At 48.2% G+C, this 17,637-nt stretch overlaps 1 protein-coding gene across 3 annotated transcripts in view; it reads left to right on the top strand.

The window, feature by feature from the left end:
* The window catches only part of LOC138287233 (CD5 antigen-like), a 279,649-nt gene that overhangs the window by 153,231 nt on the left and 108,781 nt on the right, over window positions 1–17,637 (top strand). For 2 of the 3 annotated variants that reach the window (XM_069227586.1, XM_069227585.1), the window contains exon 5: window positions 5,450–5,770. The exons of the other annotated variant lie outside the window; for it this stretch is intronic. In XM_069227586.1, coding sequence (XP_069083687.1) covers window positions 5,450–5,770 — 321 coding nt within the window. The remainder of the gene's footprint in view (window positions 1–5,449; window positions 5,771–17,637) is intronic. 3 annotated transcript variants of the gene reach the window in all.

Genomic DNA, 17,637 nt, shown 5'->3' with positions numbered 1-17,637 from the left:
AAATGCTTTCATGGTCACAGATGGTGCCCATTTCTGCATAAGCCAGTCTACACTGGTTCAGGGATCCCCCAGCCCTGCTCTGGCGCGAAACTGGGCAAAGGAAAAGGGGACTGACCACTCCCCTGACCTGCACCTCCCCTGGGAGGTGCCCAGAGCTCCTCCAGTGTGCTCCAGACCTCTGCCATCTTGGAAACAGAGGTGCTGCTGGCACACTGGACTGCTCTGAGTGGCCAGTGCCAGCACGTGACGTCAGAGACTCCTTCTGATAGGCTCCTTCAGGTGTTGCTAGCCTATCCTCTCTCCTAAGTAGCCAAACCTCCTTTTCTGGCTCTTTAGGGTCTCTGCTTTTGGGAATTCCTTAGATAACGAATGCAAGAGCTCATCAGAGTTCCACTGCATCTCTCTCTTCACCTTCTGCCAAGGAATCGACTGCTGACCGCGCTGGAAGCCTGCAAAACTGCAACAAAGTAGCAAAGACGACTACTGCGAACTTGTAACGCTGATCCTGCCGCCTTCTCGACTGTTTTCCTGGTGGTGCATGCTGTGGGGGTAGTCTGCCTCCTCTCTGCACTAGAAGCTCCGAAGAAATCTCCCATGGATCGACGGAATCTTCCCCCTGCAACCGCAGGCACCAAAGAACTGCATCACCGGTCCTCTGGGTCTCCTCCCAGCACAACGAGTGAGGTCCCTTGAACTCAGCAACTCTGTCCAAGTGACTCCCACAGTCCTGTGACTCTTCAGTCCAAGTTTGGTGGAGGTAAGTCCTTGCCTCCCCACGCTAGACTGCATTGCTGGGAACCGCGTGTTTTGCAGCTATTCCGGCTCCTGTGCACTCTTCCAGGATTTCCTTTGTGCACAGCCAAGCCTGGCTCCCCGGCACTCTAACCTGCATTGCACAACCTCCTGAGTTGTCCTCCGGCGGCGTGGGACTCTCTTGTGCAACTTCGGTTGAGCACCGATTCACTCCACTTCGTAGTGCCTATTCCAGCACTTCTCCGGGTGCTGCTTGCTTCTGAGTGGGCTCCTTGTCTTGCTGGACGCCCCCTCTGTCTCCTCACACAATTGGTGACATCCTGGTCCCTCCTGGGCCACAGCAGCATCCAAAAACCTTAACCGCGACCCTTGCAGATAGCAAGGCTTGTTTGCGGTCTTTCTGCAGGAAAACACTTCTGCACGACTCTTCACGATGTGGGACATCCATCCTCCAAAGGGGTAGTTTCTAGCCCTTGTCATTCTTGCAGAATCCATAGCTTCTACCATCCAGTGGCAGCTTCTTTGCACCCACAGCTGGCATTTCCTGGGCATCTACCCACTCCCGACTTGATCGTGACTTTTGGACTTGGTCCCCTTGTTCCACAGGTACTCTCGTCTGGAAACCCATCATTGTTGCATTGCTGGTGTTGGTCTTTCCTGCAGAATTCCCCTATCACGACTTCTGTGCTCTTTGGGGAACTTAGGTGCACTTTGCACCCACTTTTCAGGGTCTTGGGGTGAGCTATTTTTCTAACCCTCACTGTTTTCTTACAGTCCCAGCGACCCTCTACAAGGTCACATAGGTTTGGGGTCCATTCGTGGTTCACATTCCACTTCTAGAGTATATGGTTTGTGTTGCCCCGTCCCTTTGTGCTCTCATTGCAACCTATTGTGACTATACATTGCTTGCACTGTTTTCTATTGCTATTACTGAATATTTTTGGTATTGTGTACATATATCTTGTGTATATTTGCTATCCTCATACTGAGGGTACTCACTGAGATACTTTTGGCATATTGTCATAAAAATAAAGTACCTTTATTTTTAGTATATCTGTGTATTGTGTTTTCTTATGATATTGTGCTAGTGACACTAGTGGTAGTGTAGGAGCTTCACTCGTCTCCTAGTTCAGCCTAAGCTGCTCTGTTAAGCTACCTTTTCTATCAGCCTAAGCTGCTAGACACCCCTCTACACTAATAAGGGATACCTGGGCCTGGTGCAAGGTGTAAGTACCCCTTGGTACTCACTACAAGCCAGTCCAGCCTCCTACAGTGCTCAAGACTGGAAGGCGCCAAAGGGAAGCATGACTTGAAGTACTCGGGCTGGGAACCGACCACAAGGGAACAGTGACAGGAGCCTGGTGATTAAACCCCACCGCACATAGAACACAATATGGAGTCATGACAGAGGGTCAGTGACAATGAACAAATTACCCCCACACAATAGGATAAAACTGCCATGGGGTTGGCAATGTCTGAAGTGTCCAACCCAACCCAACACAAACCATATACTCCAAAATGTGGAATGCGAAATGAGAATGTCCCCTAGTTAGGACTAATGTGTAGAAAATCGCTGGGAGTATGAGAAAACACCAAAGGAGCAAAGGATACCCCACCCCAGGACCCTGGAAAGTAGGAGTAAAGTGATACTACTTTCCCAGAAGACACACAGAAGTCGAAGTAAAGGATATTGCAAGAACTACACCACTCTGCCAGACACTGAAGACGTATTACGGAAGCTGAAGACCTGCAAAGAAAGGGGACCAAGTCCAAAAGTCACTGGAGTGTCCAGGGGGGGCAGGAGCCCACTAATCCCCAGATGAAGGTGCAAAATGGCTGCCTCCGGTTGGAAACAGATGCTGGTTTTGCACAGACGGAATGACCTAGGAGGTCCAAATTCGTGCAGGAGCTGTCCCACGTCGTGCTGGAAGATGCAGTGAAGAAACTTTGCAAAATCACTGCAAACAAGCCTTGCTATACGCAAGGGTCGCGGTGAGGTGAAAAAGGTGCTGCCCGAGCCCAGGAAGGACCAGGATGTTGAAACTCAGACGGAGTGGACAGAGGGGGCCCTCAGCAAGGATGAAGGCCCACAACGAAAAAGGTAACATCCACAAGAGCCTCTGAACACGGGTTCAAAGGAGCTGAACACGACGGTCGTCTCAACACTGCTGTGAGGAGTCCCACGCCACTGGAGATCAACTCACGAAGCTGTGCATCGCAGGACGGAGTGCTGGGGACCTCGGCTCGGCTGTGCACAAAGGGATTCTGGATTGGACTCACAGCCCTAGGAGCTGCTGGACACATGGTGGCACTGACTGGTGAGGGGAGGCAAGGACTTACCTCCACCAATTTCGTGCAGTTGGACCTCTGGACAGTCGTGGTCACTTGGGTCCACCACTCGTGCTCCGGGGATGACGCTCTTTGAAGAGGGAGAAGTCCCAGAGGGTCAGTGTTGCTGCTTTTGGTTGCCTGCTGGAGCAGGGGGAAGATTCCGTCGACCCACAGGAGATTTCTTCTGGACTTTGAGTGCAGACTGAAGGCAGACAACCCACAGAGGATGCACAATCAGGAAACAGTTGAGAAAGCCAGCAGGTTTAGGTGCTACAATGTCGCAGTAGCCGTATGGATACCTTGTTGCAGTTTTGCAGGCGTCCTGGGTCAGTCAGGGGTCGATCCTTGATGAAAGTCGAAGAGGGAGATGCAGAGGAGTCCTGGTGGATTCTTGCAAGTCGTTATCTGAGGAAACCCCCACAGGAGAGCCCCTAAATAGCCCAAAGAAGAGGTATGGCTACCACCCAGGTCTGAGCCTATCAGGAGGGGTCTCTGACGTCACCTGCTGGCGCTCGCTACTCAGAGGTGTCCAAAGTGCCCCCACACCTCTGAATTCAAGATGGCAGAGGTCTGGGACACACTAGAGGAACTTTGGGCACCTCCCCCAGGGAGGTGCAGGTCAGGGAGTGGTCACTCCCCTTTCGTTTGTCCAGTTTCGCACCAGAGCAGGGACAGGGGATCCCTAAACCGGTGCAGACTGGCTTATGCAAGGAGGGCACGATTTGTACCCTTCAAAGCATTTCCAGAGGCTCTGGGAGGCTACCCCTCCCAAGCCTGTGACACCTATTTCCAAAGGCAGAGGGTGTGACACCCCCCTGCCAAAGGAAATACATTGTTCTGGCTTCATGGGACTGAGCTGCTCAGACCCCAGGAGGGCAGAAACCTGTCTGGAGGTTGGCAGCAACTGTAGCTGCAAAGAAACCCCAAGAGAAGTGGTTTGGCAGTACTGGGGGTCCATGGTGGAGCCCCCAGGGTACATGGAATTGCACCCCCAGTTCCAGATTCGGACTGGGGGTGAAATTGCACAATCCCAGACACCTTACATGGCCACATTCGGTTCAGCCATTGTGCAGCTACATATAGGTGGTGACCTATATGTCGTGCACGCGTATAATGGTGTCCACGCACTCACAAAGTCTGGGGAAAAGGCCCTGGACAATGTGGGAGCACCTTTGCTACAGCAAGGGTGCCCTCACACTTAGTAACTTTGCACCTAGCCAGAGCTGGACATTTAGGTGACTTATAGGTTACTAAAGTGCAGTGAAAAATGACTGTAAAATAGTGTCGACACTATTTTAACCAGGCTGCTGTGGCAGTCCTGTGAAAGGTTTGTCTGAACTCCTTATAGGTAGCAAAAGTAATGCTGCAGCCCATAAGGTGCTCTTGGAACCCCAATACCCTGGGTACCTAAGTACTATATACAAGAGAATTATAAGGGTGTTCCAAAGTGCCAATAGGAATTGGAAAAATAAGTCACTAGCCTGCAGTGAAAAATTGAAAGCAGAGAGAGAATAAGCACTGAGGTTCTGATTAGCAGAGCCTCAGTGTCACAGTAAGCACTACAGACTACACACACATAGGCCACAAACTATGAGCACTGGGTTCCTGGCTAGCAGGATCCCAGTGACACAGTGAAACACACTGACGCACACTCACAAACAGGCCAAAAGTGGGGGTAACAATGCTAGAAAGAGGCTACTTTCTTACAATGAAGCGCAGTGATAGTGGTTTATACAAACACATAGAGTTCCCACAGGGCAGGTGGTGAACTCTGAATCTAGCGGGTGAAGTAAAAGTAGTGTGGTGGACATAAAGTCCACCACCACCTTGACTGCCTTTTCTCCATCTGCCAAACTCTAAATTGGGCCCTAAGTGTGAAATTACTCACTGCTGAATTCTACAGTCTAATAATAAAACATTCTTCTGAGAGTGACCCTAATGTTGTTAAAGTTATTCAGTCAAAAAGCTCCCAAGAAAATGATTTTATTTTGCAGGTGCACATGATGGCTAAGGCTAGTAACTAATGTTGTACCAGGAATCAAAAACAGCTTATTTGAACACAATAAACGTATGTATTTAACGGTGAGCTTGTGCTAATATTTCAGAATGTCTAAAGGTTGTATTAGCTTCATGGACTTCATGAGGTTTTAAGATGTGTCTCTGACCTTTTAGATCGTATCCAAATATATAAATTCAGGGTTTAGCGCTGGACAATGTGCAGCTTCTTAGATCTGTTTGCTGGTGTGTGAGCTCAAGGAGGAACCTGGTGGCTGGTGATATATCTCTTTATTCACCTTTGAATGTCTCCCTTCTGGAAGTGGTCAGTGTACTCAGTATCTGTTCCCTTCTCTCCCACTGGTCACAGGTGATGCTGATGAGATCCGCTTGGTCAATGCTGGTGACGAATGCAGTGGGAGGATAGAGGTCAGGCATGGAAAGCGATGGGGAACAGTCTGCGATACTGACTGGGATAAGAAGGATGCTGAGGTGGTCTGCAGACACCTTGGATGCGGATCTGCTTTAAGAGTGCTAATGGCCAATGGAGTGTTTGGAAGAGGATGGCACCCAGTGTGGCTGAGTCAGGTTCAATGCACTGGAGCGGAGACATCTTTCTTCGATTGTGCTCATGGTGAATGGGGATATAATGACTGCTCGTTCAGAAAAGATGCTGGAGTGATATGTACAGGTAAGAGAAAGAAGCCTTAAAGGAACAATTAATTTATGAAAACTAATATCATGAAATATGAAAATGCAGTAATGTGATTGTTGAAGCAATGGGCAGTGCTGTGTGGTGATGACTCATCTGCAAGTCTATCACTTGGTGATTCACAACAATTTGGGTATCCCATAGAGTGATGTAGGATGACTAACTGATAGTACCAGCCAATCATAGTGTCTGTGTCTCTTTTGTGCACTGTAGCATCATGGGAAGTATTTACCCTATAACAGAAATGCCTCTGCTAGGTCATTCATGAAAGGAGGCAGCACAACTTACACAGTCAATCAACAAGTAGGTATCTTCAGTAGGATTCAGTCGATTTCTGGAGACATTCAATGTAGGAGGCTGGACTGGTTTGTAGTGAGTACCAAGGGGTACTTGCACCTTGCACCAGGCCCAGTTATCCCTTATTAGTGTATAGGGTGTCTAGCAGCTTAGGCTGATAGATAATGGTAGCTTAGCAGAGCAGCTTAGGCTGAACTAGGAGACGTGTGAAGCTACTACAGTACCACTTAGTGTCATATGCACAATATCATAAGAAAACACAATACACAGTTATACTAAAAATAAAGGTACTTTATTTTTATGACAATATGCCAAAGTATCTTAGAGTGTACCCTCAGTGAGAGGATAGGAAATATACACAAGATATATATACACAATAGCAAAAATATGCAGTATAGTCTTAGAAAACAGTGCAAACAATGTATAGTTACAATAGGATGCAATGGGGAAACATAGGGATAGGGGCAACACAAACCATATACTCCAAAAGTGGAATGCGAACCACGAATGGACCCCAAACCTATGTGACCTTGTAGAGGGTCGCTGGGACTATTAGAAAATAGTGAGAGTTAGAAAAATAACCCTCCCCAAGACCCTGAAAAGTGAGTGCAAAGTGCACTAAAGTTCCCCTAAGGACAAAATAGTCGTGTTAGAGGAATAATGCAGGAAAGACACAAACCAGCAATGCAACAACTGTGGATTTCCAATCTAGGGTACCTGTGGAACAGGGGGACCAAGTCCAAAAGTCACAAGCAAGTCGGAGATGGGCAGATGCCCAGGAAATGCGAGCTACGGGTGTAAAGAAGCTTTGACTGGACAGAAGAAGCTGAGGTTTCTGCAGGAACGAAAAGGGCTAGAGACTTCCCCTTTGGTGGAAAGATCCATCTTGCCTAGGAGAGTCGTGCAGAAGTGTTTTCCCGCCGGAAAAACGCCAACAAGCCTTGCTAGTTGCAAATCGTGCGTTTGGCGTTTTTGGACGCTGCTGGGGCTCAGGAGGGACCAGGAGGTCGCAAATTAGACCTGAAGAGAGAGGGGACGTCGAGCAAGACAAAGAGCCCTCACTGAAGCAGGTAGCACCCGGAGAAGTGCCAGAAACAGGCACTACGGGGATGCGTGAAACGGTGCTCGCCGAAGTTGCACAAAGGAGTCCCACGTCGCCGGAGACCAACTTAGAAAGTCGTGCAATGCAGGTTAGAGTGCCGTGGACCCAGGCTTGGCTGTGCACAAAGGATTTCCGCCGGAAGTGCACAGGGGCCGGAGTAGCTGCAAAGTCGCGGTTCCCAGCAATGCAGCCCAGCGAGGTGAGGCAAGGACTTACCTCCACCAAACTTGAACTGAAGAGTCACTGGACTGTGGGGGTCACTTGGAGAGAGACGCTGGATTCGAGGGACCTCGCTCGTCGTGCTGAGAGGAGACCCAAGGGACCGGTAATGCAGCTTTTTGGTGCCTGCGATTGCAGGGGGAAGATTCCGTCGACCCACGGGAGATTTCTTCGGAGCTTCTGGTGCAGAGAGGAGGCAGACTACCCCCACAGCATGCACAAGCAAGAAAACAGTCGAGAAGGCGGCAGGATCAGCGTTACAGAGTTGCAGTAGTCGTCTTTGCTACTATGTTGCAGGTTTGCAGGCTTCCAGCGCGGTCAGCGGTCGTTTCCTTATCAGAAGGTGAAGAGAGAGATGCAGAGGAACTCGGATGAGCTCTTGCATTCGTTATCTAAAGTTTCCCCAGAGACAGAGACCCTAAATAGCCAGAAAAGAGGGTTTGGCTACCTAGGAGAGAGGATAGGCTACTAACACCTGAAGGAGCCTATCAGCAGGAGTCTCTGACGTCACCTGGTGGCACTGGCCACTCAGAGCAGTCCAGTGTGCCAGCAGCACCTCTGTTTCCAAGATGGCAGAGGTCTGGAGCACACTGGAGGAGCTCTGGACACCGTCCAGTTTCGCGCCAGAGCAGGGGCTAAGGGGTCCCTGAACCGGTGTAGACTGGCTTATGCAGAATTGGGCACCTCTGTGCCCAACAAAGCATTTCCAGAGGCTGGGGGAGGCTACTCCTCCCCTGCCTTCACACCATTTTCCAAAGGGAGAGGGTGTCACACCCTCTCTCAGAGGAAGTTCTTTGTTCTGCCATCCTGGGCCAGGCCTGGCTGGACCCCAGGAGGGCAGCTGCCTGTCTGAGGGGTTGGCAGCAGCAGCAGCTGCAGTGAAACCCCAGGAAGGGCAGTTTGGCAGTACCAGGGTCTGTGCTACAGACCACTGGGATAATGGGATTGTGCCAACTATGCCAGGATGGTATAGAGGGGGCAATTCCATGATCATAGACATGTTACATGGCCATATTCGGAGTTACCATGGTGAAGCTACATATAGGTAGTGACCTATATGTAGTGCACGCGTGTAATGGTGTCCCCGCACTCACAAAGTTCAGGGAATTGGCTCTGAACAATGTGGGGGCACCTTGGCTAGTGCCAGGGTGCCCTCACACTAAGTAACTTTGCACCTAACCTTTACCAGGTAAAGGTTAGACATATAGGTGACTTATAAGTTACTTAAGTGCAGTGTAAAATGGCTGTGAAATAACGTGGACGTTATTTCACTCAGGCTGCAGTGGCAGGCCTGTGTAAGAATTGTCAGAGCTGCCTATGGGTGGCAAAAGAAATGCTGCAGCCCATAGGGATCTCCTGGAACCCCAATACCCTGGGTACCTCAGTACCATATACTAGGGAATTATAAGGGTGTTCCAGTAAGCCAATGTAAATTGGTAAAAATGGTCACTAGCCTGTCAGTGACAATTTGGAAAGAAATGAGAGAGCATAACCACTGAGGTTCTGATTAGCAGAGCCTCAGTGAGACAGTTAGTCACTACACAGGTAACACATTCAGGCACACTTATGAGCACTGGGGCCCTGGGTTACCAGGGTCCCAGTGACACATACAACTAAAACAACATATATACAGTGAAAAATGGGGGTAACATGCCAGGCAAGATGGTACTTTCCTACACAACCCCCCCCCCCAAACGAAGGACAATAAGACTAGCCATGACCTGATGAGTCTTCATTGTCTAAGTGGAAATATCTGGAGAGTCCATCTGCATTGGAGTGGCTACTCCCAGGTCTATGTTCCACTGTATAGTCCATTCCCTGTAGGGATATGGACCACCTCAACAATTTAGGATTTTCACCTTTCATTTGTTTTAGCCAAAGTAGAGGTTTGTGGTCTGTCTGAACAATGAAGTGAGTGCCAAACAGGTATGGCCTCAACTTCTTCAGAGCCCAGACCACAGCAAAGGCCTCCCTCTCAATGGCAGACCAACGCTTTTCTCTAGGGGTCAACCTCCTACTAATAAAAGCAACAGGTTGATCCTGGCCCTCAGAATTAAGTTGTGATAGGACTGCCCCTACTCCTAATTCAGATGCATCAGTTTGGACATAGAATTTTTTAGAGTAACAAGGGCTTTTCAGGACAGATGCAGAGCACATGGCCTGCTTTAGCTCCTCAAAAGCTTTCTGACAGTTTGCTGTCCATAATACCTTTTTAGGCATTTTCTTGGATGTGAGGTCATTAAGAGGGGCTGCAATGGAGCCATAGTTCTTAATGAACCTCCTGTAATACCCAGTGAGGCCTAGGAAGGCTCTCACCTGAGTCTGAGTGGTAGGGGGAACCCAATCAATAATAGTTTGGATTTTCCCCTGAAGTGGTGCAATCTGTTCCCCACCAACAAGGTGTCCCAGATAAACCACCTTACCCTGCCCTATCTGGCACTTTGAAGCCTTGATAGTGAGGCCTGCCTTTTGCAGGGCCTCCAAAACTTTCCATAGGTGGACCAGGTGATCATCCCAGCTGGAGCTAAAGACAGCTATATCGTCCAAATATGCTGCACTGAAAGCTTCCAGCCCTTGCAGGACTGTGTTCACCAACCTCTGAAAAGTGGCAGGTGCATTTTTCAAACCAAAAGGCATTACAGTAAACTGGTAATGTCCTCCAATGGTAGAAAATGCAGTCTTAGGTTTAGCATCTTCTGATAATTTGATCTGCCAATACCCTGCAGTCAAATCAAAAGTGCTTAGATACTTGGCAGATGCCAGTGTATCTATAAGCTCATCTGCCCTGGGTATAGGGTGAGCATCAGTTTTGGTTACCAAGTTGAGACCTCTATAGTCTACACAAAACCGCATTTCTTTCTTTCCATCTTTAGAATTGGGTTTTGGTACCAGTACCACAGGAGAAGCCCATGGACTGTCAGAGTGCTCCACCACTCCTAGTTCCAACATTTTCTGAACTTCTTGCTTTATGCAGTCCCTGACATGGTCAGGCTGCCTATAGATCTTACTTTTGACAGGTAAACTGTCTCCATTATCTATAGTGTGCTCACACCAAGAAGTGGTGCCTGGCACAGTAGAGAAGAGTTCTGAAAATTGTCCTAGGAGATTTATGCAATTGTCTTTCTGCTCAGCAGTAAGACAATCAGCCAAAACTACACCTTCCACAAGAGCATCTTGATCTGTGGAAGAGAAGAGATCAGGTAGAGGATCACTATCTTCTTCCTGTCCCTCTTCTGTTGCCATGAGCAGGGTGAGATCAGCCCTGTCATAGTAGGGTTTCAGGCGGTTGACATGGAGCACCCTAAGGGGACTCCTGGCAGTGCCTAAGTCAACCAAGTAGGTGACTTCACCCTTCTTTTCAACAATTGTGTGGGGTCCACTCCATTTATCTTGGAGTGCTCTTGGGGCCACAGGCTCCAAGACCCACACTTTCTGCCCTGGTTGGTACTGAACCAAAACAGCCTTCTGATCATGCCATTGCTTCTGGAGCTCTTGGCTGGCCTGAAGGTTTTTACTGGCCTTTTTCATGTACTCAGCCATCCTTGATCTGAGGCCAAGTACATAATCCACAATATCCTGCTTAGGAGCTTTTAAAGGTTGTTCCCAACCCTCCTTTACAAGTGTGAGTGGACCCCTAACAGGGTGTCCAAAAAGAAGTTCAAAGGGGCTGAAGCCCACTCCTTTCTGGGGTACCTCCCTGTAGGCAAAAAGGAGGCATGGTAGAAGGATATCCCATCTCCTGCGGAGTTTTTCAGGGAGACCCATAATCATGCCTTTGAGAGTTTTATTAAATCTCTCCACCAGTCCATTTGTTTGTGGATGATAGGGTGTTGTGAACTTGTACGTTACACCACACTCCTTCCACATGGCCTTTAAGTATGCAGACATGAAATTGCTTCCCCTGTCTGATACTACTTCCTTTGGGAAGCCCAACCTGGAAAATATTCCCAGGAGGGCCTTTGCCACTGCAGGAGCTGTAGTGGTCCTTAAAAGAATTGCTTCAGGATATCTTGTGGCATGGTCCACTACCACTAAGATAAACCTATTGCCTGAAGCAGTAGGAGGGTCCAGGGGGCCAACTATGTCGACCCCTACCCTTTCAAAGGGAACCCCAACCACAGGCAGTGGGATAAGGGGTGCCTTTGGAGTGCCACCTGTCTTGCCACTGGCTTGACAGGTTTCACAGGACTTACAAAATTCCTTTGTGTCCTCAGACATCCTATGCCAATGAAACAATGGAACCAATCTGTCCCAAGTTTTCATTTGACCCAGGTGCCCAGCTAGGGGAATGTCATGTGCCAGTGTTAGGAGGAACTTTCTGTACTCCTGAGGAATCACTAATCTCCTGGCAGCTCCAGGTTTAGGATCCCTATGCTCAGTGTACAAGAGGTTGTCCTCCCAGTAAACTCTGTGAGAGTCACTGACATCCCCATTAGCCTGTTTGACAGCTTGCTGTCTAAGACCCTCTAATGTGGGACAGGTTTGCTGTGCCACACTCAGCTCCTCTCTGGCAGGCCCCCCTTCACCCAAAAGCTCAGCAGTGTCTGCTTCCAGCTCCTCTGGTGTAGGTTCTGCACAGGGAGGGAATTCTTCTTCCTCAGAAGTTGAATCCACTGTAGAGGGAGGGATAGTAGGAAGTGGTTTGCTTCTACTAGCCCTAGCTTTAGGGAGCACTTGGTCCATTGTTCCAGGATCCAAGCTTCCCTGTTCTTTTTGCTTTTTGGCCTGAGCCCTTGTCAAAGCAAAAATATGCCCTGGGATGCCCAGCATTGCTGCATGGGCCTCCAACTCCACATCTGACCAAGCTGATGTCTCCAAATCATTCCCTAATAGACAGTCTACAGGTAAATCTGAAGCTACCACAACTTTCTTTGGACCAGTTACCCCCCCCCAGTTGAGATTTACAACAGCCATGGGGTGGCTTTGTGTTATGTTGTGAGCATCGGTTACTTGGTACTGGTGTCCAAGTATGTGTTGTTCAGGGTGCACCAGTTTCTCAATCACCATTGTGACACTGGCACCTGTGTCCCTGTAGGCCTGGACCTCAACACCATTTATTAGGGTTAGTTGCTTGTACTTCTCCAAGTTATGGGGGCATGCAACCAAAGTGGCTAAATCAATAGCCCCTTCAGAGACTAAAGTAGCCTCTGTGGTCTCCCTAATCAGACCAACCCCAACTAAATTACCAAAAGTGAGCCCAGCTACTCCCTTGGATTGGCTATTAGTAGGTTTGCTCCCACCACCACTGCTATTAGTAGGGACACTAGGTGTAGCAGTAGGGGTTGTAGTGGTAGGAGCTGTGGTGCCTTTCTTTGGACAACTGGGATCTGTTGTCCAATGGCCTTTTATTTTACATAAATAGCACCATGGTTTCTTTTCCTTGTTCTGATTAAAGGAGGATTTGGACCCACCACCCCCACCACAGTGTTTTTGTGGGCCTGATGAAGACTCATTTTTAGATTTGTCCCCACCCTTGTCAGAAGACTTACCATCCTTCTTTTTGTTGCCATCTTTGTCACCCCCTGTATGAACTTTTCTGTTCATTCTTGTTCTGACCCATTTGTCTGCCTTCTTTCCCAATTCTTAGGGAGAGGTCAGATCAGAGTCCACCAAGTACTGGTGCAACAAATCAGGCACACAATTATTAAGAATATGCTCTCTCAGGATCAAGTTATACAGGCTGTCATAATCAGTAACTTTACTGCCATGTAACCACCCCTCCAAGGCCTTCACTGAATGGTCAATGAAATCAACCCAGTCTTGTGAAGACTCCTTTTTGGTCTCTCTGAACTTTATCCTGTACTGTTCAGTGGTTAAGCCATAACCATCCAGGAGTGCATTCTTAAGAACTTGGAAATTATTAGCATCATTTTCTTTCACAGTAAGGAGCCTATCCCTACCTTTTCCACTAAATGATAGCCATAGGATAGCAGCCCACTGCCTTTGAGGGACATCCTGTACAACACAGGCCCTCTCAAGTGCAGCAAACCACTTGTTAATGTCATCCCCCTCCTTATAAGGGGGAACTATCTTGTGCAGATTCCTGGAATCATGCTCTTTTGCAGGATGACTATGGGGAATACTGCTGCTGCCACCATGGGTATCTAAACCCAACTTCTGTCTTTCCTTCTCTAATTCAAAAGACTGTCTATCCAAATCCAGCTGTTGCTTTTTAAGCTTCAGTCTGGTTTGTTCCACCCTCAACTTATTGAGTTCCCTCTCTAACATTCTGTCATCAGGGTTGGTGGGAGGGACATTTCTAGAAACAGAGCTATGATGGGAATGAACAGAAGGAGACCTGTCCCTTACAGAAGCCACCCTAACAGCTTGGTTTACAGAAACATTACTACCAGTATGGTGAGAATAAATGCTTTTGCTATGATGTGAGACAACACTATTTATCTGGTGTGGCTCATCATCATTACCATCTATGCTAGATTGTCTAGTAATGGGCAGGCTAGGAAGTTTCTTTCCTGAATCTTTTCCTGGGGGAGTCCCTGAATCAGATTGGGAACTATTAGGTACTTTTTCAACAGATGGGGCACCTATGGCCTTATCCTGTTCTCTAAGCATGTTAAGTAACAGTTCCAAGGAAGGATTCTTCCCTACACTCAAACCTCTCTCTATACAGAGACTCCTTGCTCTTTTCCAGCTAAGGTTGTCATATGCAAGTTTGGACAGATCAACACTTTGGCCTGTGCCAGACATTTTTTAGAGAGAGTTAAAGTGATAGAAAAAGAGAAAAAAGTTTTCAGAACTTTTTGGAAAGACAGAAAAAAACTTTTTAAACTTTTAAGAACTTTTTGAAAGTTTAGGAGTACTTTTCAGCACTTAGAAAAGAGTGAAAAGAGGAAATGCAAAACTTTTTGGCTATGTGTATATACACTGACCTTGTTTTGTATATTTTTCTCTTATGAAAAGTACAATGACAAGAGTGGTAAGTAGTCTCAAGCACTTATCCCACCACTGCACAACCAATGTAGGAGGCTGGACTGGTTTGTAGTGAGTACCAAGGGGTACTTGCACCTTGCACCAGGCCCAGTTATCCCTTATTAGTGTATAGGGTGTCTAGCAGCTTAGGCTGATGGATAATGGTAGCTTAGCAGAGCAGCTTAGGCTGAACTAGGAGACGTGTGAAGCTACTACAGTACCACTTAGTGTCATATGCACAATATCATAAGAAAACACAATACACAGTTATACTAAAAATAAAGGTACTTTATTTTTATGACAATATGCCAAAGTATCTTAGAGTGTACCCTCAGTGGGAGGATAGGAAATATACACAAGATATATATACACAATAGCAAAAATATGCAGTATAGTCTTAGAAAACAGTGCAAACAATGTATAGTTACAATAGGATGCAATGGGGAAACATAGGGATAGGGGCAACACAAACCATATACTCCAAAAGTGGAATGCGAACCACAAATGGACCCCAAACCTATGTGACCTTGTAGAGGGTCGCTGGGACTATTAGAAAATAGTGAGAGTTAGAAAAATAACCCTCCCCAAGACCCTGAAAAGTGAGTGCAAAGTGCACTAAAGTTCCCCTAAGGACAAAATAGTTGTGTTAGAGGAATAATGCAGGAAAGACACAAACCAGCAATGCAACAACTGTGGATTTCCAATCTAGGGTACCTGTGGAACAAGGGGACCAAGTCCAAAAGTCACAAGCAAGTCGGAGATGGGCAGATGCCCAGGAAATGCCAGCTGCGGGTGCAAAGATGCTTCGACTGGACAGAAGAAGCTGAGGTTTCTGCAGGAACGAAAAGGGCTAGAGACTTCCCCTTTGGTGGACGGATCCCTCTCGCATTGGAAAGTTGTGCAGAAGTGTTTTCTCACCGGAAGGACGCCAACAAACCTTGCTAGTTGCAAATCGTGCGTTTGGCGTTTTTGAACGCTGCTGGGGCCCAAGAGGGACCAGGAGGTCGCAAATTGGACCTGAAGAGAGAGGGGACGTCGAGCAAGACAAAGAGCCCTCACTGAAGCAGGTAGCACCCGGAAAAGTGCCAGAAACAGGCACTACGAGGATGCATGAAACGGTGCTCGCCGAAGTTGCACAAAGGAGTCCCACGTCGCCAGAGACCAACTTAGAAAGTCGTGCAATGCAGGTTAGAGTGCCGTGGACCCAGGCTTGGCTGTGCACAAAGGATTTCCACCGGAAGTGCACAGGGGCCGGAGTAGCTGCAAAGTCGCGGTTCCCAGCAATGCAGCCCTGCGAGGTGAGACAAGGACTTACCTCCACCAAACTTGGACTGAAGAGTCACTGGACTGTGGGGGTCACTTGGACAGAGTCGCTGGATTCGAGGGACCTCGCTCGTTGTGCTGAGAGGAGACCCAAGGGACCGGTAATGCAGCTTTTTGGTGCCTGCGGTTGCAGGGGGAAGATTCCGTCGACCCACGGGAGATTTCTTCGGAGCTTCTGGTGCAGAGAGGAGGCAGACTACCCCCACAGCATGCACAAGCAGGAAAACAGTCGAGAAGGCGGCAGGATCAGCGTTACAGAGTTGCAGTAGTCGTCTTTGCTACTATGTTGCAGGTTTGCAGGCTTCCAGCGCGGTCAGCGGTCGTTTCCTTATCAGAAGGTGAAGAGAGAGATGCAGAGGAACTCGGATGAGCTCTTGCATTCGTTATCTAAAGTTTCCCCAGAGACAGAGACCCTAAATAGCCAGAAAAGAGGGTTGGCTACCTAGGAGAGAGGATAGGCTACTAACACCTGAAGGAGCCTATCAGCAGGAGTCTCTGACGTCACCTGGTGGCACTGGCCACTCAGAGCAGTCCAGTGTGCCAGCAGCACCTCTGTTTCCAAGATGTCAGAGGTCTGGAGCACACTGGAGGAGCTCTGGACACCTCCCAGGGGAGGTGCAGGTCAGGGGAGTGGTCACTCCCCTTTCCTTTGTCCAGTTTCGCGCCAGAGCAGGGGCTAAGGGGTCCCTGAAACGGTGTAGACTGGCTTATGCAGAATTGGGCACCTCTGTGCCCAACAAAGCATTTCCAGAGGCTGGGGGAGGCTACTCCTCCCCTGCCTTCACACCATTTTCCAAAGGGAGAGGGTGTCACACCCTCTCTCAGAGGAAGTTCTTTGTTCTGCCATCCTGGGCCAGGCCGGGCTGGACCCCAGGAGGGCAGCTGCCTGTCTGAGCGGTTGGCAGCAGCAGCAGCTGCAGTGAAACCCCAGGAAGGGCAGTTTGGCAGTACCAGGGTCTGTGCTACAGACCACTGGGATCATGGGATTGTGCTAACTATGCCAGGATGGTATAGAGGGGGCAATTCCATGATCATAGACATGTTACATGGCCATATTCGGAGTTACCATGGTGAAGCTACATATAGGTAGTGACCTATATGTAGTGCACGCGTGTAATGGTGTCCCCGCACTCACAAAGTTCAGGGAATTGGCTCTGAACAATGTGGGGGCACCTTGGCTAGTGCCAGGGTGCCCTCACGCTAAGTAACTTTGCACCTAACCTTTACCAGGTAATGGTTAGACATATAGGTGACTTATAAGTTACTTAAGTGCAGTGTAAAATGGCTGTGAAATAACGTGGACGTTATTTCACTCAGGCTGCAGTGGCAGGCCTGTGTAAGAATTGTCAGAGCTCCCTATGGGTGGCAAAAGAAATGCTGCAGCCCATAGGGATCTCCTGGAACCCCAATACCCTGGGTACCTCAGTACCATATACTAGGGAATTATAAGGGTGTTCCAGTAAGCCAATGTAAATTGGTACAAATGGTCACTAGCCTGTCAGTGACAATTTGGAAAGAAATGAGAGAGCATAACCACTGAGGTTCTGATTAGCAGAGCCTCAGTGAGACAGTTAGTCACTACACAGGTAACACATTCAGGCACACTTATGAGCACTGGGGCCCTGGGTTACCAGGGTCCCAGTGACACATACAACTAAAACAACATATATACAGTGAAAAATGGGGGTAACATGCCAGGCAAGATGGTACTTTCCTACATTCAATACCTAGGTCTTGCAAAGGAGATTGTGAGTTGGGCCGGTGATGGTTAGAGATGCATAGAAGGTGAACCGGAGGATAAAAGACAGAACAGATAGGCAGATAGCAGAAAGCAGGTAATTTATCAAGCTGGGTTAAGAGATTGTAGGTGCCTTTTCATTTCATTGTGTTGATTTTTTTTTTTTTAAATAAAGTTTATAATGGCTGAAATTGAGAGCCTTTACAAGCCACTGTTTGTTATCTGCTCAAATCCAGT

The sequence above is a fragment of the Pleurodeles waltl genome, chromosome 4_1 (assembly GCF_031143425.1).
Source record: "Pleurodeles waltl isolate 20211129_DDA chromosome 4_1, aPleWal1.hap1.20221129, whole genome shotgun sequence".
Classification (NCBI taxonomy): Eukaryota; Metazoa; Chordata; class Amphibia; order Caudata; family Salamandridae; genus Pleurodeles; species Pleurodeles waltl.
This window is presented reverse-complemented; position numbering and strand designations above follow the sequence as displayed.